Source organism: Sander lucioperca, chromosome 6 (assembly GCF_008315115.2).
Source record: "Sander lucioperca isolate FBNREF2018 chromosome 6, SLUC_FBN_1.2, whole genome shotgun sequence".
In the NCBI taxonomy this organism is placed as follows: domain Eukaryota; kingdom Metazoa; phylum Chordata; class Actinopteri; order Perciformes; family Percidae; genus Sander; species Sander lucioperca.
In genome coordinates, this window is record NC_050178.1 from 41,547,550 (window position 1) to 41,573,861 (window position 26,312).

Sequence of the window (26,312 nt, forward strand, 5' to 3'; positions counted from 1 at the left end):
CAAAATGTCAACTCGGGCTGCTCTCCCTCACCCGCAGACATGAGCGGAGTACCGTCTGCCTCTTCCACCCGCAACAAGTCGCTCTCACCATGCGGATCCACTGCAAAGTAGTTGTGATCGCCGTGTGTTTAGGAGTTTTCCTACTTTTGTACTTTTTGGGGGGCAACGCCGCGGACGATCCTCTGTTGAACGAAGTTTTAGAGGAGGGCAGCAACTCTTCCCGGTCGCCCTCTGAGCTCGGACGAGATGTTGCAGCAAAGTTGGCCAAGAAATCATCCGCTCGAGTCGGCGTGCGTGCGGAAGAGCCTCTCAAGAGACGGAAAGAGGGGAAGGCGATCAATAGAGCGGCCAGCGTGAATGTTAAGAGGTGAGGGGAGTTTGTTTCTTTCTCCTCTTTTCGATTTGCAGCCTCGATGAGCTGTTTTCCTCCACGCGTGTATCCATTTGTGCACACACAAAAGGCATAATGAACTAGTTGGTGTTGCTGAATCTCATCTTCCCCTGTCGTTAGGAAGGTCAGAAAAAAAGTGAGTGTGTCAGCGTTTAATCATGCTTTGAAGCAGACGTGCTCCCTCCATCAAAACAGCCTACATTGTGTTCAAGGACGCTGGCTTCACAATAGATTGATTGATCTGTCAAGGGACACTTCCAACATGCATATGATCATATCTGCTGCTTGGCTGCGTTTAATGTCCATTACTTCTTTCCTCTTTTATATGACTGTGAATCACGCTGTTGTAATCCGGGGCTGCCCAAATGTCTGGCTGAAATGTGAGTAGGAGCATGACTAATGTGATTAGGTGGAAATATTGGCAGTATTCGCAGAGAGGACATCAGACAATAGCACAGCAGAATGATAAATAATTACCTGACCACTAAAAATCTTGATCATTTGACCCTTTGGGGCTTTTTAGGCCTTTAATTCAGTCATCTGTGGCTTTAAAGGGGTATAGGTCACCTTGAAAGACATACATTGCAATTAATAAGGAATTCAAATGAGCACAGGATGGTGGTCTGTTGCACTGCAACAATGGTGAATGAGATATTACTGGAAATAAGCCTACAGAAAACGGATACCCATCCTGTTGACTGCTCTCTTGTTGTCAAAGTGTACCAAAAGCAATCTTATGTGGGAGTAAAAAGCTTGCCAGGTGATATTTCCTTAATAATCCTCTGGATGGTTAAAGAGAAGCTGCACCATGTGACAGATGCTCTGATTAAGTCACCATCTCTTTGCAGCCTTTCAAATTTAGACAAAAGGCTGAGTTTGTCAGTTGCTGTTCAAGGATGGGAGCATTTTATTATGTCTTCCAGCTTTCTAATTTCAGCCTCACACATCCCCTTCGTTTCCTCCTTGGCTGAATGCCAGCAATGCCATAATAGCCATGGTGTGGCCGTGGAGATACCGGCTCCACCGGCAGGCAGTAATATGTATTCTACTCCAAAGCCAGACTGCAGGTTTGGGACACTGTTGGGTAGATAAAGGCTGTCAAGGTGTTACATTGAGAAAGGACCTTTTGCGTCCTCCCAGAAACCACACTCCTCCATGTGTGCTCAGCACTGATAAGGGAGATGGGGTGGAAGGGGTCACCGGTGGCCGTAAAAAAAAAAACCACTACCAGGTTTGGCAAGCGCTCAAGACTGACTGCAGCGATTAGGGGCAACACACTGAGCTTCTGGCTGAAGCCTCCGAAAAACTTTCTTCTATTTAATTGCATGAGCTAATCAGATGGATGTTTGGTGGGAGTATAAAAGCCAGAGGAATTTGAACAATAGGGTGTATTTTTCTTGTAACACAATCGAGCCTTGACAAAATAGTCAGTACTAATGTAATGTTAATGTGGATCATAAGAACAATGAGTGTACATTGAGGGCTGAATAACTTTTGATTTTAGGGTTGTCTAGAATTCCCATTGACTTTAGCTACAAACATGTTGTATTATAGGTGTGTATCTTTGACTTTTTGCTGCTCGACACTGTAATCATCTGTAAATCTGAGAGGCGGACAGATTTCCTGTGCAGCATGCTCATTAGACAAACATTCCTGTTTTTTCTAATCATATCATTTCCTTTTGACACATCACACTACTTCCTGTGGCCAAAAATAGAGAACAGAGCTCCATCAGTCCCCCCCAGGCACCATCCATATAGGCTGGGGGGGGGGGATTTGAGACAAACTTCTGTTAATTGATTAAATCATTAGTGAAATGACAGAAAGTTAATTCATTGTCATTTATCAAGTAAGAACACTAAACATTTCTTGGTTACAGATTTAAAAACTGTTTTCATATTGTTTAAATGGATTGTCTTTGCGTTTTGACTGTTGCTCTGACATAACAATCAAGATGTCCCCTCGAATTCTGATGGGAATTTTTCACTACTTATGAACATTTAATACACTGAACGATTAATTGATTGATCAAAGATATCAGCACATTATGATCAACAGTCCCTCCAGAAAAACGCGATTATGCGATCTCATAATTCAATGCATAATCAGCCAAAGTCCGCATATTTATGCGGGGGGGCGCAATTTTTCAAATACGCCGCACTTTCGCGCATAAATTGCCGATTTCCGCGCAAAATATGCGGGGCTTGCATGATTTCATAATCCCCGCGCTTTCGTTGCAAAAAAGTCACATATATCTTAGCAGAAAGTTGAAAAATGTTGCATTTACTTCACACAAGAGCAGCCATTTACCCTGTTGCCATGGGAACGTTATGAAGTGAAGTGATGAAATGACGTGACCATCATCGAAAAGCTGCAAACCCCACGATGAAGCCATGATGAAACCGCAATTTTTGCAAGTTCCCGCAATTTCATCGCATAAAATTGCATAAATATCCCGCATATTCCATCGCATTTTTTAAGAAAACGTGCCGCATAATCAAGGATTTTTGCCCGCAACAATCACAAAAAAACTCTGCATTTTTCTGGAAGGACTGGATCAAAGAACAAGGGTTGGTTGCATCCCTAGACATCCCAACTTGTGGCATATAATACTCGCAACAGAGCCTTTACCTGTATAATAGTAATAAATCACACATTCCTTCACTCTGATCTCTTTATTACCTTCAGTAGATGGTTCAAATGTAGAATAATACAGATGTAACCCGTCTATCTGCTTTGTTACATTGAATCAAGGCCTGCAGTTACAGGATTAGATGGGTGTTGATACTTTGTGTTGAAACAAATCCCTTGCCCTGTCACTTCAAATATTGGTCAGCAGTGCTCCTCTCAGTAAAGAAGTCACTCTCTCTCGCTGTGGCATTATGCACAGCTATAAAAATGTCATCTTGCATGACTGAACACTCTCTCTGCTCGGAGGAGTGTTTTGAAATCTCCCCGCTTGCCTGTGTAGCCCGACGTGGTTGGAGGGGGGTGCTTGTGTGAGCCTCATCAGGGGCAGTTCAATCTGCCTGTTAGATTGGCTAACTCACTTTTAATGTACTAGTGAATGAGTCATAGAGGGTGTGGAAGGAGAAACTAGACAGATAGAAAGACTTGCATCGGGTGAAATCATTTCTTAGAAGGATTTGCAAAGAAAACTCCCACACATTGTCTTACTTGCAAAAGAAATGTAAAGTTTAAATGCCTGAAGATGGTCTAGTACCAAAACGTTGCCTACTATTAAACTTTCATTATTTTTTTCGCAAGTTACGCAGTTTTCTTTGCAACTTGTGACCTGCTTGTCCCCATCCGACGCACATGTCTCACGTTGTAGATGTGCGAAGTAGTTTTCTGTACTAAGTAGCAGAATTTGAAAGTCAAAATTTACAAAGTGACCAATCATGCCAAAGAGAATACCAAGTTTTCCTTGAAGATAACGTTTTCTTAACAGTTAGTGATCAAGCAAATGCTGAAACAATTCATTGATAACTTGATTAGCCGAATGTGGCGATCTGGGAAGCCAATGTGATAAACACTCAGCATCCACCTTGCACTGGGAAATAGGACATATCCTGATGCATCAATGCCAAATTCCCCACAATGCTGCACAGCGGTGTGCACTGCAGGCTCACTTAAAGTGCTCATATTATGCTCATTTTCATGTTCATGATTGTATTTAGAGGTTGTATCAGAATAGGTTTACATGGTGTAATTAAAAAAAAAATTAAACACCATATTTTTGTTGTACTGCACATTGCTGCAGCTCCTCTTTTCACCCTGTGTGTTGAGCTCTCTGTTTTAGCTACAGAGTGAGGCATCACACTTCTGTTCCATCTTTGTTGGGAGTCGCACATGTGTAGTACCTAGGTAAGGACTGCTAGCCAGTCAGAAGCAGAGTATGAGGGCGTGCCACGCTAGCAGCTAGGCGAGCATTATAACGTGTGTTACAACGTGACGCACGTTCGTCACGGAAGTAAAATCTGGACTACAATAGAGCTGTTTGGAGCAGTTTGTGAACAGTGTTTTCTTGGGGTGGACTTCACTTTGTAAACCTATTTATAACATGCAAAAAAAGATATATAACACAATAAAGGAAAGGCAAAAAAAGCCAAAAAGCATAATATGAGCACTTTATATGACCCGCTCTAGTTTCCCATTCGCGTTTGCCATGACAAAGACACTCCCTGTATGAGCTATACATCCAGTGGCTAATCCAGCTAGCATGGTTTAGCAAACGGACGACTACCGTCTCACTACCAAAAGCTTTCCCAATGGAACTCGCTCCTCCAGATATGTGTTCAGCTTGTGCTAAGATGCAGATCTAATTTAAGTGTATTAGACAAATGTTACAGTCATTATTGGGTTCACCAAACCACATGTCCTTTACCAAATGCTTGGGGAAGATAATGTATACGTTACACCTCCCAAGTATTGTTCAACCTTCTTAGATGATGATGATATGTACATTTTTCAGTGATATGAAAGTACATCGCTTCTAAAACGTGCATGTAAAATGGCATCAGGTTTAATAAGTACATCTTGAGTAAAGAGTTGGACTGACGCATATTGAGGGATATTTGGTCTAGGCCATTAAGCTGGACATCCTGATGATTGTAGTAGTTTTATTCAGTCATCATAAAAACAATAATTATATACATATCATAGTGTAAACTCACAACAGTGACTGAAATGATTAGGCTGAAGCAAAAGCTTATATGTCCTATGTTCTTATTGATTAAATCTACCCACCTCAAAGGAAAAGGAAATAAAAACAGTGTAAAGAAACAAGAACATGAACCGCATTTTTGGCCCTCATAAATAGCAGCATTAAAAACCATTTTCTTAAAAACCTAAAGAGAGTTGCACATTTTTTTAATTTATATTGGCATTGTTCCACATTTTGTGCCTGTTTTGAAGAGCTGAAATGTGTAAACCATTTCATCTGGCGAAGGGAATGAAAACCGATAATGTGAGTCCCATGAAAGTTTGAATCAGCTGGCTGTGGCTACATCAACAACGATGTCCAACCAATCACCTCAGATTTGCTAAAGTTTCTACATTTTTCTCTGCTTTGTCACATCTTGGCAACCTGTTGAATAAAGTGCGGGCGACGAATCCAGTTAAAGGTGCAGTAGGTAAGCCTTATAAAACTAACTTTCTGTCATATTTGCTGAAACAGAACTTCATGGAGCAGGTAATTAAAAAATAAATCCGGCTCCTCTGGCACCACCTACATCCTGTAGTCTGATTTGCAAAAATCCATCGCTCCCTGTTCAGATGCACTAATCAGGGCAAGGGGGGGGTGTCTAACTGCGTGTCAATCACTGCTCATGCACACACATTCATTCTCCCTTGTGGGGGGAGGAGCTTAGGAGACCGTTGTGGGCTTTAGCAGAAAAGGGGGGAGGCACTGAGAAGTTGTCGATGTTCAAATTTTTTGTCCTGATTCTTCGCAATCCTACCTACAGCACCTTTAATTGGTCTGAAGAAGCATCCGTAGGTTTCAGTGACACATGGTTACATTTTGTGCCTGTTTTGAAGAGCTGAAATTGGTACTCCCCCCCCCCCCCCCTCCCCCTTTTAGAGGAAAGGTATGATGGGAACATGTTCAGTTCAATGGTCCTGACACCTAGTGGTTCAAACGAGTCCACCAAATGACCTAGTTTTATGCTGATTAATTAAATGCCTTCAAGGTGTTCTATGGTGTAGTGTGTACTCTGGCGTTTCACTCTGTATATGTACATTCTGTACATTTCTTTGACATTTTCTTCAAAGGTGCTGTGCTTTTTTCTTTCCTTACATGATTTAAAAGGGTTGGCTTCTGCTGCTTTTGTAGGCAGAGGGCTCTTCATGTGCTCACTCTGCAGCCAGTAAGGAATTCAGTCGTTTTGTACCTCTTCTGTTCTTTTATTTTTTTGTTGTTGACTGCTTCCAGATGTGGGGAACAGTGCCATGACACAAAACATCCATGTGTACAGACCATGCTTTATGCAGCAAAGGAATTTGTGTTTTTCTTTTGTCCATCAAATTTGATGCAGAAATCATTTCAAGGGCATTTATATTGCATGAATAAGTGCAGCGTAATTACACCAGTGTAGGAGATATAGCTTGCATTTTTTTTTTTTTTGCCGGGAAAATAGGAATGTGTGTTCAACAACCTTGACAGAGCATCGGCCTTTAAAGCGTGGCAGACAGAATTCTCAGCACCTTCTCATTCATCCTAATCTGTGGTTCATCATTGTCCCTCAGCCATGCAGAAAACGAAGTGTCACGCTTGGAGACTGCTCTGCAACCCACCTGTCAAATTTCACTCTTCTCTCTTCACATCCGTTTTATGGTAGACTTTTTTTGCTCCCCCCAGGCTCAGAGGAGATCCATGCCTTTTGGAAAATGCAGTCTTTAGTCGTGAAACCACTGTTTCTCCCAAATAACGTTACATGCTGAAAGAAAAGGTTCTCTGTTCTTTTTGTGTGCCACTGTTTTTTCCTTATGGCTATGACAACATTTCTACAGTATGTTTTTTTTTTTTTTTTAGATAATGTTTTGGGCTTTTCCATCTTTATTTGATAGGACAGCTAAGTCAGAAAGGGGAGGGGGGGGGGGAAGACATGCAGGAAATCGTCACAGGTCGGATTTGAACCCTGGACCTCTGCGTCGAGGCATAAACCTCTCAGTACATGTGCGCCTGCTCTACCCACTGAGCCAACCCGGCCACATTTCTACAGTATGTTAAACATGTTGTTATTACAACCAGCCCCATGCAGCGTGTGTATGTGGAGGACACGTAAGCTAGTAGGGCTGCACGTTATGAGGAAGATATGCAATAACGTTGTTGAATATCGCGATAACGATATTACTTGCGATAATTAAACAGATATTAAGTGTAAGCAGTTCTGCATTTCTGCTGCTTTCAGTATTCTGCTAAAATGCAACAATTGCTTGTTGAATTTCAAACAAATAAAATGAAATCATTTCCAACACTTTTACTGAACAAATTGAACATTGAGTTAAATATAAAAGGCACCACTACAAAAAAGGAATGACAGTTACATTTTAAAGTGCCATTTCCTACTGATATTTTCTTTCAACTAACACAAAACATCTCTGAGTGTCTTTAGCGATCTGTCGCAGCCTTTCGCGATGTGTTTATTGCACCAGTTGATATTGCGATGGCGATTAAAAAAACAATATATTGTGTAGCCCTATAAGCTAGATGATGTGGGCCTTAGCTTCAGACTCCCCAGTATTTTATTACAAATGTTTCCATATTGTAGTGGGAGATACTCTGCACTGCTGATTATAGTTTAACACCACAGCAGCACTAGCTCTGCAGAGAGAGCACATTTTTACATCAGATAAAGGAGGAACAAAGTCCGCTGGGAACTCACAATGCTGCACAAGAAAAAGTGCTGAGTGTGTGGAGGTGGTGTTGAACAATATATGAAGGCACACATGTCTTTGTGAAAAATCCTTAAATATTCATCTTGTCTGTCTGACAGGAGGATGAATGTGATCATCAACCTTTTTCTTGAATGCTTCACTTGTTTCTTCTGTCTTGATTCTCATTAAGATATAAATAAATAAATAGATACATTACTGTGCTTCTGATCCATAAGTGACATGCCATTACCGTCTGTGATATGTAGGGCTGCAGCGAAAAACTGCTTTCACAGTATGGTAATGCATGGTATCATACCATGAACATGTGCTTGTCTACAGTATTGAAAGAAATAATTTATCTTCAAAAAGGGAAGATTGTTTACACATACTTTTATACTTTAGTTTTAATTATAATAAACCTTCATAAAGCTACATCAGAATTTGAGAATGCTGTAATGCTGTCAAGTATACTATGAATGTATTGCCTTATTACTGTAAATGTTTACTTAAAGATTGATTGGTTTTGCATAATTTAATTTGATTATATTTATGTAAAAACAACATACATTTGTGATTATTCTGTGCAATATTATGTACAAAATCAATACAGATTGTGGGTTTAAATTTTTTAAAAAGCTTTTTCAAATCACAATCACAATATTGGTCTGAAAGAATTATAGTTATAAAAATTGCTCATGTTCTTCTAGCCTTTTTAGTTCTACCACGGAGTCTATAATCACATGTTGTGCAGCTGAGCTTTGTTCAAGTACCTACAACTAAAATCGTTAGGTTGTCATTGAAATATGTCAGGGCGGAATTACAGAGAAATGTGTATAAGCAATGCACAACACATCATTTTCCGTTTGATGGAATCATGCAACCAGAAAAGAAATGGTGTTTTGAATATTATCTTTAATACAAGCTGTATGCAATGAAGCGGCTAAATGCAGTGTTTTTGTACAGTGAAATAAATGTTGATGCAAAAGAGAATTTTAAGAAGCAAGAGGTTAATAACTGCCCTAGTTACACAGCGGAGAGGATTAAGGGTGTACAAGTGCTGTTTCATAGGTTTTTCAATTATAGGGGGAAGTGCTGAATTGCTATATAATTTAGGGATTTTTTTTTTTTTAATACAAATGTTCATGTAGGCTATATATTGCCACAAACTATCAGAATGTGTTGGCCCTAAAGAAATCAGAAATTTCAGCCTTCAAAATATGATAACAATGTTGTTCAAACCTAATGTGGGTATTTTAAATTACAGTTTATCTTTCCTTACTTTCACTTTGAATGGATGTTTTGCCTACTATTAAACTTTCATTATTTTTTTTCGCAAGTTACGCAGTGTGCAGGAGTTTTCTTTGCAACTTGTGACCTGCTTGTAGTAGGTATAGTTCAGTGTACAGTAGTGATAGTATATTGACGACGTTTCATTTCCCGGATTGTTCAGGTGCTGCCAGAAATTCCACCGGATGTCTTTCATTTCGGCCGGATGTCACCTTCTGCTTTCTTTGTGTTGGTATTTTAAACTTTATGAGGACTATGGTTAACTCCTCAGATCTCTGCAGGGTAAATCCAGACAGCTAGCTAGACTATCTATCCAATCTGAGTTTTCTGTTGCACGACTAAAACAACAACGTTCCACCAAAACAAGTTCCTTCCCGAGGCTATTTTGCAGTGGCACCGTTGCTCCGTCTGGCGCTTAGCACCGCCAAAGATGATTGTGTGATTTAAAGGTCCCATGGCATGAAGATTTCACTTTATGAGGTTTTTTAACATTAATATGAGTTCCTCCAGCCTGCCTATGGTCCCCCAGTGGCTAGAAATGGCGATAGATGTAAACCGAGCCCTGGGTATCCTGCTCTGCCTTTGAGAAAATGAAAGCTCAGATGGGCCGATCTGGAATCTTCCCTTTATGACGTCATAAGGAGGAAGGTTACCTCTACCTACTCTACTCCACTAAGGTCTATATAAAAGAGACTTCAGATACAGTATTAGGGGACCACTAAGGCCTATATAAAAGAGACTTCAGATACAGTATTAGGGGACCACTAAGGCCTATATAAAAGAGACTTCAGATACAGTATTAGGGGACCACTAAGGCCTATATAAAAGAGACTTCAGATACAGTATTAGGGGACCACTAAGGCCTATATAAAAGCTTCCAAAAAGCAGCATGTCATAGTCTTTTTAAAGAAATGCCAATAAACCAGAGCATGTTTTTCTCCCATCCCGGAATGCTGTGTGGACTAGCCAGACCCTCCTCCGCATCGCTGTGGAGGAAGACTAAGTTCGGTACATCTCAGCAGCACACAGGCCAATTTACAGGCGACAAGTGAGGGAAGCAAGGCTTGTGCAATCAGTGATTGTCAGCAGATCCTAACCTTCTCCACTTTGCCCACACATGGCCTTGACCCATTTAGATCTGAAAACATTGTTGGGTGAAGAAAAACTGCACATCATGTACATCATTTGTTGAATGGGGCCTATGTTATCTTGTACTAGACTGTTAGCAGTTTAGTACACTTTTCATACCTGCCTTTTGCATGTCTGTTTTAGCAAACCGAGGAATAACGTGGCCAGACCTGTGACCAGGCGCAAACGGGCAGAGGAGGTCATGCACCTGGCTGTGGTGGCCTGTGGGAATCGTCTGGATGAGACCCTCACCATGGTCAAATCAGCCCTCCTGTTCAGCCTCAAGAGGATCACGTTTCACATTTTTGCTGAGGACCCTTTGGCCCCGCAGTTTAAAGAAAGAGTAAGAAGCCTCCAGTGGCCTTATGCCCAAATCGATACAGTGCAGGTTTTCACGAAAAGGCACACAATCAAATGTGGTGCCCTAGAGACTTTCAGCTATAGGCAACACTGTTTTTGGTTTATTTTCTACGGTATCAGTCAAAAGTTTGGAAACATTTTCTTATTCAAGTAATTGGGAAAGTGTGTCCAAACCTTTGACTGGTACTGTATGTAGACTTTTTTTAGTGAGTCCTCTGACTTCTGATTAAATCCAGAGCATGTTTAACATTCCCCCTCTCTTTGTAATATGTGATATCAAGATCAGGGCAGTTTTAACTCTATCTCTCTGACTCACTATAGTACAGACATAAAACCCTTTTATCTCGAGGTTCGGGAGTAATTCATCACCATGACACCCTGCCTTTTCTCCATTACAATGTTTCACTTCAAAGTCACCTTTACAGAGGTGCCTGGCATGCTTTGGATTAGTTCCCCTGATATTCTAACTTACAGTCTATAAACATCACTTCTATTAATGGACCTTAAACAGCTTTGAATCCAAACCCTAAGCTTGTGAGCTTGCCGTCATGTGTAGGGGGGAATCGTTGCCATGTGTTGAAAATCCCCTTGTGTGGGAGACAGGGAGTTTTGGTAGCCAAGGCCTAGATAATAGAGCCCATATGCTGGCTATGTACAGCAAGGAGCTTATGTCCAGCCACACTGTAAAGAGACATGGTGTATGCGTGTTGAGGGAGTTACAAGGGTTGTCTGTAATCTCCTCAGATTTCTTGTCCTCGCAGCGCAAACGCTGCCAAAATGCTTGCGGCGCTCTCACTCTTTTCAGGGCCAAACAGTTGAACTGACGATTACGGAGGGACTGTGCGCCTAACAGGTCGGAAAACGCGAGCTTCAGTGATACAGTGTTGAGTTTAACAGGGTGCCTTCCCTTGTTCAGACTGTAGCTTTTTAATCAAACAACAGCTGGGAAGTCTGCGAAAAAGAGGGGGTTATCTTTCAGAATAATGACTGTTTATAAGGGCGTTTTCTCACACACTTTTCATCACTCAACATTTTGAGAAGTCCATTAGACACTTCCTCTGTATAAAAGTTGATGTGTTGCTTCACTTCCAGCTGAACCAGTGGCCTCGCTCCGTCTCTGCCAAGTTCCAGTACAGAATCTACCCCATCACCTTCTCTGTGGGGAATGCTGACGAGTGGAAGAAGCTCTTCAAGCCCTGTGCTGCTCAGAGACTCTTCCTCCCCGTAAGGCTGCAGCACGTATCTCCTTTTATATCCTCACCATGGATAATGTCATAAATCAGTGTTAAGAAAAAAGCCATTAATCCATTTCATTTCTACTTAAACAGCATTTCCCTACCCTTTTATTTTATAACCGGAATATGGCTCTAATATGGCTATAATTCATTACTTGTGTGATTATTGATGATTTCACACTTTTTCTGCAGCATTTACGCAACACATAACCCACCAATTTCATCAAGTGAAGGCTATTGATTGTCTTTTTCTGCTGTTGTTCATTCAAATAACAGCCAGCTTACTTACCATGTAATGAACCTATTGCAGGTGAAACTCACTATTCACTTTATCAGGAATACCTTTTTGAGTAGGCTTTCTGCCTCTACAATAGTCTTGACTAATGCAAGGGTTGGATTGGTCCGTCCTGATTCTGTACAATCACATACTTCGGCAGATGTTTTGGCAGTTACTGCTGCGAAAATCTAAATCCACTTATTGACATAGAAATATGTGTTCTCCCACTCACTCCACTGTGGCTTCTATTCCATAGCTGTGAGTATACACACGTAAAATGAGGCTGCTGAAACCTCCATTTGGGCTTGTTGGTAGTGATTGATGGTTTGTCACTCACACCAACAGTCGCTCCTCGCTGCTGTCAGCAACATAATCCAACAGAGCCAGCCCAGTCCATGGTCGAACACACCGCAACATGGCGACGTGGTTTCTTACTACCAGTCAACTCCCTCCGCTCCCAGTTAGCATTGTTGAAACTCTGAACCTCTGTCTGCCATATTCTAAATAGAATATTGTGACAGGTACAAGTAAACTCTGTGACAACATGTGCAAAACAGTATAGTAATACATAATGCACTCTGTCCATATACTATATACTGGGAAGTCACTTTGGCTGTCTGAAATATAGTTTGAACTCTCAAAGTTTCTCAGCTCTGAAGTCTGGCTGCTGGTGAAATCTTATCTCAGCCAAACTGGCCCTGTAATTCGTCTGCCATGCATTGACAGCACAATTCATCAGTGGATACAGGAAGTAATTGTCTCATGTGTGACTCATCGTATTGTTCTTATCAGACAGTGGAAGTCAAAATTTTTCTTCTGTGAATTCTAAGATTCTCTTTCACAGATCACCTCGGTCTTATTACTGACTTTGTGTTTTGTTTTTATCACACCATTATTATCTAGCAACAGTGATGGACAATATCCTATGTTGTCAACTCTTTCTGAACTGGGGAAGTTGTTGAATGTTGAACTATATTTAAAGTCCATTAAGTCCCACTTTTTCACGCTCAAAAATTTAGTTGATCAGAACTGGGCCGAAGCTTTTGATGATGGTTTATTGTTGGTTTTATTAATATTAGAGATGCACCAATAAGGAATATGTGATGATAACCAATATTATTTGTGTTTTGTGGTCATTAGCAATACAATAACTGATAATATTAATCTTACAAATGCAAAAAAACGTCAGGAAATAGATGGAATAGAGGAATATGTATTTTTGGAGGAAGACAAGTTTATATTGGTAGTACAACACCAATATTTAGAGAGCCTTCATCATCCCTAGAATAAAGAATATATACATTTATTGTAAACTTATTATAACCTTAATCTAACCTTAGTTTATATCATAAAATATAATTTTTTATTGTGTCCAATACTTTGGTTTATGATCAAATTGTTGCGAAACTAATGACTTTCATCAGCTGCTCAGCTATATTTTGTGTTATGCTCCGATTAGCATACAGTATGTTAGCATGCTAACACGCTAAACTAAGATGGTAAACATGGTACACATTACACTCGCCAAACAGCAGCATGTTAGCATTGTCATTGTTGCATTATTTAGCCCTCTGTGTCTCAGAGAGCTGTTAAGCCTGGCATCTAGTTTTGTTAAAGGAACACGCCGACTTATTGGGACTTTAGCTTATTCACCGTGTCCCCCAGAGTTAGATAAGTCCATACATACCCTTCTCATCTCTGTGCATGTCTCAACTCTGTCTGACGCCCCCACTGCTAGCCTAGCTTAGCGCAGATCCTGGAGGTAACCGGCTGCATCTAGCCTACTGCTCCCAATAAGTGACAAAATAACGCCAACATTTTCCTATTTATATGTTGTGATTAGTATAGTCACAAATAATAATAACATGTACAAATAACAAGGTCACATGAGACACAGCCATCTTCTAACCGTATACATACTGGGAACTATATTCTCAGAAGGCGAAGCACTGCTATGTGGGCGGAGTGATTAGCACAACACCTGCAAAGCCCCGTTGTTACTCTCTGCTCCTCGCCACGGGGCTTCTCAGGTTCTGCGAGCAAATCACTCCGCCCAAGTAGCAGAAGTTGCAGTGCATGACAAGAGTTACGACACTCACGGAGATGAGAAGGGTATTTATGGACTTATCTAACTCTGGGGGATACGGTGAATAAGACAAAGTCCCAATAAGTCGGCATGTTCCTTTTTAAAACACTGAAACTGCAGGGTTTGTTTGATGTTGAATGCCACTTTTTTTTCCCACTCAGACATTTAGTTGATCTGATCTAGACTGAACCTCTTGATGCTTTCTGCATTTTTTATAGTTACGTTTTATTAATATGTGAGTGGCTGTCTGGGAGCTGTTTGTGCAAAAGAGGAGGTGCACGTACTGTAACATGGTAGACAGTGTAGTATGAAATGTAAGATTTTTTCATGTAAGACGTATTTGAGACTACTTACCAACAGCAGGTTTATTTATTTAACTTAATTTTTGTTCCGTTCCTATACTTGCGATCCCAATCGCAAGTATAGGAACGGAGCCGATATGGGCATTTTTTAACTGATCGGGGATCGCCATTCACCCCTAGCACCTTACTCTGATCATTTACGTCAGCAGAGCGGAATTTGCTGCGCAACGTAAACTCGCAAGTAACTCTGCAATACTCATTAATATGGCTAAAATGTCATCAGGGTGGAAGTACTTTAAACTAGAAAGTGAAAACAGTCCAAGATCCACACAATATCTGCAATACGATTGTTTCGCAGGGCGCTACAAGTATCGGATCAGGACTCGGTATCGGCAGATATTCAATATTAAAAAAAATTGGATCGGGGACCAAAAAAACTGATCGGGACATCCCTAGTAATAATGCCCTTTGTAGTTCTTTAGATGAAATATTGTGGCCTCAAATCTTCTAATGACGACTATAATTGTGTCCTCCCAGGTCATCCTGAAAGACGTGGACTCGTTACTCTACGTAGACACTGATGTGCTGTTCCTGCGGCCCATGGATGATATCTGGAGTCTCCTGAAGTCCTTCAACAGCACTCAACTGGCAGCAATGGCCCCAGAGCACGAGGTCCCAAAGATTGGCTGGTACAGCCGCTTTGCACGCCACCCTTTCTACGGAGTAACGGGGGTCAACTCTGGTGTCATGCTGATGAATCTTACAAGGATCCGCAGCACAATGTTCAAAGTGAGGTCAAAACATAGTCGTATTTATGCACACTCTGATCAGTAAAAAGCGAAGTGAGCTGTGATTTCCTTTTTGCATTCTGAAGGTTATTTTCTTTGAGTTCCAGTCACAGTGCTGTGAGTGGGCGGCAATTGAAGCTTTCTGATTATCGCGCTAGAAGCACACACTTCTGCCCTCAGAACTCAATTTAGCAGCTCTCCAGCTCTTAGCACTGCCAGCAGATTGCAAATGGAAGTGGGAATGCAAATGTGCTCCTCCTTTGATGATGTGTTTTGAGCTGTTTGCGAGTGAACGTTGTTTTTGGTATTTCAGAACAGTATGATCCCCAGTGGCCTGTCATGGGAGGATATTCTACATCCACTCTATCAGAAGTACAAGAACCACATCACCTGGGGAGACCAGGACCTTCTAAACATTATCTTCCACTACAACCCAGGTACGGTCCTTTTTAGTGCAGGTTACCCGCGGCGTCTTAAAAATTTCTTAAATTTATTATTCGAAAAATAAGGCCTTAAAAGTCTTACATTTATTTAGAAAGTCTTAAATTTCATTCACAAAGGTCTTACTTTATTGTAAGTATTGACGTATTGTCCTTTCATAGGATTAAATATCTCATTTATTCTTTTGTCACAAACTATGTATGTATTGAGTACTACAATAAAATGTTGTATTAAATTCAAGTACTTGGTAAATAATTCTTGTTATTGCCTAAAATCCTTTCTGATATTCCATTATATCCTATATACTCTTTCCAGTCTGGCCAGGAATTTGTTATTAAATGTCATTCTAAACGGTATTAAAAAGGTCTTAAAAAGTCTTAATTTTAACTTGTGGAAACCTGGGGGTACCTTGTAGTGGTCTATTCATGTTGTCTACAATGATCATAGAACATATTATTATCACACTGAAAACACATTATGTACCCCCAAGAAAAAGGCTTTAAAATGGTCTATTGAAGGCCCACAAAAGACATAACCAGAATATCAAACTGTGTGTATAAATCCACTTTAGATTACTAGTCTGCACACTTTCAACACAGCAGTTTCACGCGATCAACATGTTCGCATGTGTCGTATTTCAACTGTTGATAACCCACTCTACATTATGAATCTGAATTGGTAAACACACACGGCTGTAGGCTACGGCAGAGTTCCAGCTGCAGCAGCCAGATGTGGGCATTAAGTGCTCAGAGCTAAGGCAGAGCTGGCATCGCTGGTGTTTGCCTGAAAACGCAGCCAAATGAAGTGTTTGTTAAGCATGGAACGGCTTTGAGCTCTCTGCATTCTCCAGAGGAATATTCACATTAGTCCAAAAGCATTGTTGTGACTTCTTTTTATTTGTTCTGCAAACAGGAAAAGCTTATAAAGGTGGTTTTACTAATATAATGCTAATGTATTAAGTAGAAATGGGGAGGAAACATCTGTATATTTGTATTGTTTTTGTATATTGTATATTTTGTATTTTTTATTTTTTGTCTGTATATGTAGTTTTTGCCTGGTACTATACATCACATACAAAGACCAGAGCTTATGAAATATACACAACTGTACAGTACACAACTGTATATAATATATCGCTATGGGTTCTATGTATCAACATCTGTGCTACTTCCTATGTACCATGGTCATTCATGCAGCATACACATTCCTTCCTTGCAGCTGTAATAACCATCAGCCATTGAGCTGCTGTATTGGAGCGGTTGGAGGTTGATTGCTTTGCTCAAGCGTGCCTCTCAGTGTAAAGAATTTTGTGGTTTTTGCTGCCTTTGATTAGTTGCAAATGAATAAATAAATAAATCAATAGATGGGAGGAAAGAAACAATCATGCTTGCAGACAGTACAGAGGAGGATGACCCATCCCTGTCTCTGTTCCCAATCAGTTCATCTTGCATCCTTTTATTCCTTTTTCTTTAAATTGTTTATGTGTGGGACACAAGCTCTCTGGAGCAGAGCAAATTTGCCACAGTCAGTTACATGACATCCAGAAAAAAATGTTTTTTTATAGAAAAAAAAAACAATTCACCTTTTAAACCATTAGGTGCAATATACTTTTTATTTTAAAAAAAAATCTCCAGTCTGATCATCAAATTCCATCCATCCATCCATCTTCTTCCGCTTATCTGGTAACAGGTTGCGGGGGTAGCAGCTCCAGCAGGGGACCCCAAACTTCCCTTTCCCGAGCCACATTAACCAGCTCCGACTGGGGGATCCCGAGGCGTTCCCAGGCCAGGTTGGAGATATAATCCCTCCACCTAGTCCTGGGTCTTCCCCGAGGCCTCCTCCCAGCTGGATGTGCCTGGAACACCTCCCTAGGGAGGCGCCCAGGGGGCATCCTTACCAGATGCTTTGCCTTCTGGCTCAGCTCTCTTTTCGTCACAACGGTGCGATAAATTGAGTGTAATACCGCACCCGCTGCGCCGATTCTCCGACCAATCTCCCGCTCCATTGTCCCCTCACTCGCGAACAATACCCCAAGGTACTTGAACTCCTTCACTTGGGGTAAAGACTCATTCCCTACCTGGAGAAGGCACTCCATCGGTTTCCTGCTGAGAACCATGGCCTCAGATTTAGAGGTGCTGATCCTCATCCCAGCCGCTTCACACTCAGCTGCGAACCGATCCAGTGAGTGCTGAAGGTCACAGGCCGACGATGCCATCAGGACCACATCATCCGCAAAAAGCAGCGATGAGATCCCCAGCTCACCAGACTGCAACCCCTCTCCACCCCGACTACGCCTCGATATCCTGTCCATAAATACTACAAACAGGATTGGTGACAAAGCGCAGCCCTGGCGGAGGCCAACTCTCACCTGAAACGAGTCCGACTTACTGCCGAGAACCCGGACACAGCTCTCGCTTTGGTCGTACAGAGATTGGATGGCCCTGAGAAGGGACCCCCTCACCCCATACTCCCGCAGCACCTCCCACAGTATCTCCCGGGGGACCCGGTCATACGCCTTCTCCAGATCCACAAAGCACATGTAGACCGGTTGGGCATACTCCCAGGCTCCCTCCAGGATCCTTGCGAGAGTAAAGATCTGGTCCGTTGTTCCACGACCAGGACGGAATCCGCATTGTTCCTCCTCAACCTGAGGTTCGACTATCGACCGAACCCTCCTTTCCAGCACCTTGGAGTAGACTTTACCGGGGAGGCTGAGAAGAGTGATACCCCTGTAATTGGCACACACCCTCTGGTCCCCCTTTTTGAAAAGGGGAACCACCACCCCGGTCTGCCACTCCTTAGGCACCGTCCCCGACTTCCACGCAATGTTGAAGAGGCGTGTCAACCAAGACAACCCCTCCACACCCAGAGCTTTAAGCATTTCTGGACGGATCTCATCAATCCCTGGGGCTTTGCCACTGTGGAGTTGTTTAACTACCTCAGCAACTTCCACCAGGGAAATTGACGACAATCCCCCATCATCCTCCAGCTCTGCCTCTACCATAGAGGGCGTATTAGTCGGATTTAGGAGTTCCTCAAAGTGCTCCTTCCACCGCCCTATTACCTCCTCAGTTGAGGTCAACAGCGTCCCATCCTTACTGTACACAGCTTGGATGGTTCCCCGCTTCCCCCTCCTGAGGTGGCGAACGGTTTTCCAGAAGCACCTTGGTGCCGACCGAAAGTCATTCTCCATGTCTTCTCCGAACCTCTCCCACACCCGCTGCTTTGCCTCTTTCACGGCAGAGGCTGCAGCCCTTCGGGCCCTTCAGTACCTTGCAACTGCCTCCGGAGTCCTCTGGGATAACATATCCGGGAAAGACTCCTTCTTCAGTCGGACGGCTTCCCTGACCACCGGTGTCCACCACGGTGTTCGTGGGTTACCGCCCCTTGAGGCACCTAAGACCCTAAGACCACAGCCCCCCGCCGCAGCTTCAGCAATGGAAACTTTGAACATTGTCCACTCCGGTTCAATGCCCCCAGCCTCCACAGGGATGCACGAAAAGCTCCGCCGGAGGTGTGAGTTGAAAGTCTGTCGGACAGGGGCCTCCTCCAGACGTTCCCAATTTACCCGCACTACCCGTTTGGGCTTACCAGGTCTGTCCAGAGTCTTCCCACACCCTCTGACCCAACTCACCACCAGATGGTGATCAGTTGACAGCTCTGCCCCTCTCTTCACCCGAGTGTCCAAAACATACGGCCTCAGATCAGATGAAACGATTATAAAATCGATCATTGACCTTTGGCCTAGGGTGCTCTGGTACCAAGTACACTTATGAGCATCCCTATATTCGAACATGGTGTTCGTTATAGACAATCCATGACTAGCACAGAAGTCCAACAACAAACAACCACTCTGGTTTAGATCAGGGAGGCCGTTCCTCCCAATCACGCCTCTACATGTGTCTCCCTCATTTCCCACGTGCGCGTTGAAGTCCCCCAGCAGAACTATGGAGTCCCCCACTGGAGCCCCATACAGGACTCCATTCAAGGTCTCCAAGAAGGCTGAATACTCTGAGCTCTTGTTTGGTGCATACGCACAAACAACAGTCAGTTTTCCTCCCCACAACCCGCAGGCGTAGGGAGGCGACCCTCTCGTCCACCGGGGTAAACTCCAACGTAGCGGCGCTCAGCCGGGGGCTTGTGAGTATCCCCACACCCGCCCGGCGCCTCACACCCTGGGCAACTCCGGAGAAGAAAAGAGTCCAACCCCTATCCAGGAGTATGGTTCCAGAACCGAGACTGTGCGTAGAGGTAAGCACCACCAGATCCAACTGGTAGCGCTCCACCTCCCGCACAAGTTCCGGCTCCTTCCCCCACAGAGAGGTGACGTTCCACGTCCCCAGAGCCAGCGTCTGCTGCTCGGGTCTGGTCCGTCGAGGGCCCTGACCTTAACCTGCCACCCATGTGGCAGCGCACCCGACCCCAGCGGTTCCTCCCACAGGTGGTGGGCCCATGGGTTGTGATCATCAAATTATTTTTTTAAATTAATTATGTGTGGCCAGTTGGCCAGGTGGAGCCAAAGAAAGACCCATCAGTCTTTGAATACAGAAACCTAAAAACGTTCATTAGATAGATACATCCATTGTGGGACAACGTGAACTCCTACTCCTGGCTGTTTGCAAGGGGGTAAGCTTCTCCTCACAACGCGTAGCTCCTATGGCGCCATTTTGATGTTAACAAGCACTCACCCCCTGTTAGCATTCCTTTGACTGCCATTCATTTTGACGTCACTTTGACAGCGAATAACTTTACATCTGAAGCGTTTAAAGACTCTATTTGTCCATTGTTTATTTCTAAAGAAACACGACAATGTATAAAAGGCTCCATTACCTTGTATCTCACGTTATGGCTCCATAGCAGACGTTTTTGTAAAAATAGGCTAACGATTGTGTCATAATCACGGGACTTTCTGTCGCATAGTAGAGGAATTACCGTATAGTACAGGAGAAGCTTGCAGGCAGTTTCGACTTACATTAGCTGTTTAAGTTTAATTACTAATGTTAATTAGCATTTTCGTTAGCAGTAATTAGCCTGTGCCTATGTTATATCCTTACATATACCTACGCTCTCCGTCTCTGCAAGATTGGGAATGATTGAGATTTTTCTTGGCACAGCTACCAGAAGACTTCCAACTTTCAGACAGGCTGTTCACGTCACATTTACGTCGTCTCTCTCAGTTGGAGGCTGCTCAGTACCGCTCAGCGCTCACCGGAAAAGTGCTTCTAATATCCTTCACTGGTCTCTGTCCAGAGCAACGGGATCTGATGGTCCATTCTATATACAGTCTATGACTGTTTGGTGTCTACATTCTCCACTGTTACAGAATATGAATATTTAGTTTGTTTTTTTCTTTCAGAAACATACGATTTGTATTTGTTTCCAAAGTCCTCCAGTCATACAACCAATCGGCTGTGGTCCAGTGATAATGTGGATATTTGATTACTCTCAACTTATAAACCAGGTGAAACGGAAGAAAATGGTGTATTCCATATATATGTGGGTAGTTTTTTTAGAACCACGGGAAGGACAGAAGGGTGTGTGCATGGCGAGTGCTGACCCTCGGTTCCTGGTGTGTCTGTCTGTCTGTTTGTTACTTTTGTCTTATAGGCTATGCCAGTACCAAAGACACATTTCCATGTTATGCAAATCTAATGGACAATAAAGTAATCTGAAAATGTAGGTTTTATACCAAGTTCTCCATCCAGATTTTTTTAAGTGTCAAGGGAAATCAAACAAGCAATCTACCAGTCACAAACCTGCCTTTGAAACCTTCATGAGTTACTGTCCTCACTGGGTCCTGGCATTGTATTAAGTGTTTGTTGTAATACATACTGTAGCAATGATGTGTTCTCCTTTTGTGTGTTGTTCCACCCCCCCCCCCAGAGTGTCTCTACATCTTTCCCTGCCAGTGGAACTACAGGCCAGATCACTGTATGTACGGGAGTAACTGTAAAGGGGCTGAAGAGGAGGGTGTGTCCATCCTCCATGGCAACCGTGGAGTGTATCATGATGACAAGCAGCCAGCGTTCAAAGTAGTCTATGATGCAATACGTGAAGTAAGTATCCCTCGTCAGATATTCAAGTTTTGCTGACACAATATGGTATTGATGCATAGCGCCCTCTGTTGAAACCGCCCATACAGTGCAAGGTGGTTGGTCACTCAGTAACAATATTTATGACCGTTTCATTAGTTTTAGTGTGCGCTGTAAAAGAAAATTATGATCCCTATGCCCAGTTCATTTCCACAAGTCATTAACACCTAATTAGCTTAGATGGGATACGGCAGAGAAGTATTCAATCATGTGTACTTATGACACTATTTGTATGTAAAAAAAAAAAAACATAAACAAACACACATGTACTGTAAGTGAGATAATGGATTTAATCATCCCAAAATAGTAGCTGCTAAAATGGAGCATTTCACAGCGGGCATGTTACAGCAGAAAAACACAGATGTAACCAATTACATTAATGATGGCTGCATTCCATTCAGGTGTGTCAGTTTCAGGGTCTCAATATTATACCTCATTAATGTTATTAGTTACACCTGTGCTTTTCCGGCTGTGGCACATCAAAATATCTGCTGTGTAGAAACATATGACAACACTGGTGCCCAGATATGGTTCAGAACAAAAACTGTTGTTTTTTTTTTAAATACTTGCAAGTAAGGAGTTATGTTAAACAGAATAAAGAGGGGGAGCTAGATAACTATATATTAACATTTATAGCAGAAAATAGAAGTAAAATCACCCTAAAATTAGCAAGTATCTCTAGTCAATCCTGCACAATGCAACAGCTATGGAAATTAAGATAAAGACACAATGGGGGAAAGAGTTATGTATAGACATTTCAGATGAAGAGTGGAGAGAATCCTTTAAAGAACATTTTAAAATAACGTAATCTAAACACTGGAAGGAATATGCCTGGAAAATAAGCCAAAGATATGTCATTACTCCAGATAGATTTAAAACAAACTCAGCAACAGAGGGAACAAGCTGCTGGAGAGGATGCGGTGAGAAAAAAGCAAATCAGTGACACATTTTTTTACTTGCTCAGTAATTCAGGTGTTCTGGCAAAAGGTAATGAGCGATATTAAACATATACTTGACATTACAGTTCCCACTCACACCTGGAAATCTTTTTGGTATTAATACAAACCTCAAGATCAATGCTAGGGACAGATATATATTTAAAATGCTCAGCTTAACCCTTGTGTTGTCTTCTGGTCGACCATGCACTTGTTGTCCTTCTGGGTCAAAATGAACACTTTTTTTTACCATTTTTTTAAAATATATTTTTGACACATTTTCTGACGTTTTTGTCACTTTTTTTCGTCACTTTTTTCAATGTTTTTGTCACTTTTTTCCACGTTTTCGATGCTATTTTTCACTAACACCAACTTTTCATGGAATTCATGGTCAATAAATCACACTTATAGGAGATTATACCTACATTTTAAATGATGAATGATTTTGACTAATATTAGAGGAACGTATGTTGGTGGAGAATCACAGATGTTTGGATGTCAAAGTTTAGTTAGGTTTTGAAACCATTTCAATTTTTTCAAATGCTAATTGAATACCCACAATTCAATGAAAGTAGTAATCGAGTACTTGCAATTGTACTTCATTTTTTGAGTAATTTGGTGAAAAAGAAACCCATATTTCTGATATAGAAGTTTAGAGAACGGGTCAAATTTGACCCGATGACAACATAAGGGTTAACGGCACTGAAGCAAGTGACCAGGCTTTGGAAACGAGCCAAATCCCCAGATCTTCAAACATATAGAACAAACACTGGAAATGGAAAAACTCACTCTAACAGTCAGAAATCAAATAAAAAAAATGGAATAAATTGTATCCAGAGCATATAGTTAGAAGAATAATTAAACTTTCTAATAAGTGCATAATGTAGATGGATATGCACGCACACACACACACACACACACACACACACAGTGGAGCTGCCCCTTTTTTGTGTGCGTTTTGTTGCCGTCTTATTTTCTGTCTTTCTGAATTGTTAAAATGGGGGGAAGAAATGTAGTACGAGAATGTAATGCTTTTTGCACTTGACACTAAGAAAGGTACTACAATAAAGTAATACAAAAAAAATATCTTCTGTAAATGAGGTCTACTGAGGTTGTGTATTAGAAGAGTAATATAATGAATAGTTTTGTCATATATGATATAGTATTTGAGTAATATGCCCAACTTAGTATATACTTGGCTTTGATTCGTTAGTGATTCTTTAAAGCAAAGGTCAAGCTATTTAGATGAATTATGAGTATTAATGGATGCAGCTAAACATTATCTACAAGCATTAACCTATACAGCTAATTGTCCTAGCTAGCCTCTCAAGCTGATTCAAACCATATATGAGCAATGTGAATACACCCAAAATATAGAGGAGCAAATACACTCTGCATCATATACTCTTGTTTACTATTTAACCAGAGTCAGGTAAATAGGTCTATATCAATTTCAACTCTGTGCTTCCTAATACAGTTTTACGTGTTTAGCCTAGCTTAGCACAAAGACTGGAAGCAGGGGAAACTGCTAGCCTAGCTCTATCACCTCCCAACAACTGAAAAGGTGGTAATATTCATCTTTTCATCTGACTCTGTAATGCAAAGAAGCATATTTCCCAAAACGTTGGACTGTTATTTTAATGACTTCAGCTCAGAAAAAGAGCAGCTTTGCTCTGTGATATAAATTCTCTCTTGCTTGCATTAAACATTCTGGGTCACTTTTTAAATTTAGAATGTATTTTCTCCGCCAGCAGAGTCATTCACCCCCTGCTCTACTGAGATAAGCCTCTTAAAGACAAGCTGGGTCATAATTTATGATTAACACAGAACACCACCACCCCACCCCACCCCACCCCTGCTGACAGAATTTGTAAATACCATTTAGTCTGATATGTCCCATTAAAAAAACTATCAGACTGAAATAGCTTTGGGATCAGAACTGACACAGGACAATGACTCTGTCCCTGCAGTTTCCCTTTGAGGACAACATGTTCCAGTCGCTATTCTACCCCATCCAGACCAAGTTCCTGGACACAGTCAACACCCTGTGTGGACGGATTCCTCAAGTCTTCCTCAAGCAGATAGAAAAGACCATGAGAAAGGTGTTTGAGGACAAAGTGGTCCGGCATGTCAGACCACACAAATAACCGATGGATAAATGGACTCCCTGTTTTATCTGACAACACCAATAACCACCTTTCTGTGGATTATGGTTCATACCAGCATGTCCCAGACTGAACTGTCGGCTCTGCGTTTGCAGTGTATTCTACACATAACACTTCCTGGAAGGGTCTTACGAACATTATGATCCTCTAATCATGGTATGGGTAATGAGCCTATGTATACAGAGAAGCATACAGTGCTGGCCAGTGATGCTGTAGAATAGGTTTGCCTTATTGCCGTCCTAAACTTTTCACCTTCCAGTTATGTACGGCGATGAAATGTATGACAATGTTGAAAAGCTACAGTGAAAAAAAAAGTGCACACATTTTTTTTTTTAATCAAGAATTATGAAAGGATGAGCTCTTTATCTCCAGCAAAACGTTAGGCATATTTGTGTATGTACCTTCTTTATTTTTCCTCATGAACATGGTGTACACTAAACAAAGCCAACTTTGGAAAGCTTTTCTACTTCAAGTAGTAGATTTCTAAACCGCTCCTCTAAAATGATGTGAATGTTTTTACCAGCAAACAACTTGAACTGTGTGCTTGTCTGAATGAGAAGAGTTACAAGTTATTGGTCTGTTCTGCAGTTGCCAAATGCCACTGACAGTATTAAATACAGCACAACAGAGGAGATACAGACTTATATGTTATATATGAATGTTAAAATGCACTTTCAGAATGATATTAGGACTGGATGGTTGTTTGTACACAACATGTCCACATTAGATGCTACACTGTCCGAGTGAAAACCAAAAGTGCTAGCATTAAAAAAAAAAAAAAATTATGTCTGTCATATCTACTATTACAAGAAAATGAGTGGTGTGTGTGTGTGTGTGTGTGTGTGTGTGTGTGTGTGTTTCAGAGGGTATCTTAGTTTATAATATGATGTATTGTCTTTTGTGAACACATCCTATGTTTGAGCCGCATTACTTTCAATGTGATGTAATGATCTAAATATATCATTCAAACTGGAAACTGAACATGGCTGTACAGTCAACATGTGTTTTTAAATAAATCAATGCAATGTACTTTGTCTCAGTTACAACACAAAAGATCTGTCTTGACATAAGCATCTGCATTTATATTTAGTTTATATACATTTGCATTTATTCACTGTATGTGTTTCACCCATAGCTCATGGTGGTTATATAAGATATTTGAATGTTTGAGGAAATAAAATTAGCAAAATCATTAAGGCAGACAATACATAACAAGTATATTGATCGTAATATAAAAAAAAGCCATTTAACATCTGACAATCATGCTCTTGTTTCTTTTGTTTCTTTACCATTGTTTAGATAATAAAGAGCCTTGTAATGTCACTCTGTAAGACAATCGTCTGTTCAGTTGCTCAGTAATATTCAACAGGTTTTTAATCAAATAAGTAGTGTTTTTTTGTTTTTTTTAAATGAAAACACCTATTTTTTCAAAACCTGTTGACAAT

General features: G+C 41.4%; 1 protein-coding gene across 1 annotated transcript; it reads left to right on the forward strand.

The window, feature by feature from the left end:
• Positions 1–26: 26 nt before the first annotated feature.
• gxylt2 (glucoside xylosyltransferase 2) lies at positions 27–26,190 on the forward strand. Its single transcript, XM_031280790.2, has 7 exons — positions 27–367; positions 10,331–10,529; positions 11,639–11,770; positions 14,984–15,235; positions 15,548–15,671; positions 21,559–21,731; positions 24,673–26,190. Exons 1-7 carry the CDS (start codon positions 90–92, stop codon positions 24,847–24,849), a joined length of 1,335 nt encoding a protein of 444 aa, XP_031136650.1. The 5' UTR covers positions 27–89; the 3' UTR covers positions 24,850–26,190.
• The last annotated feature ends 122 nt before the right edge of the window (positions 26,191–26,312 follow it).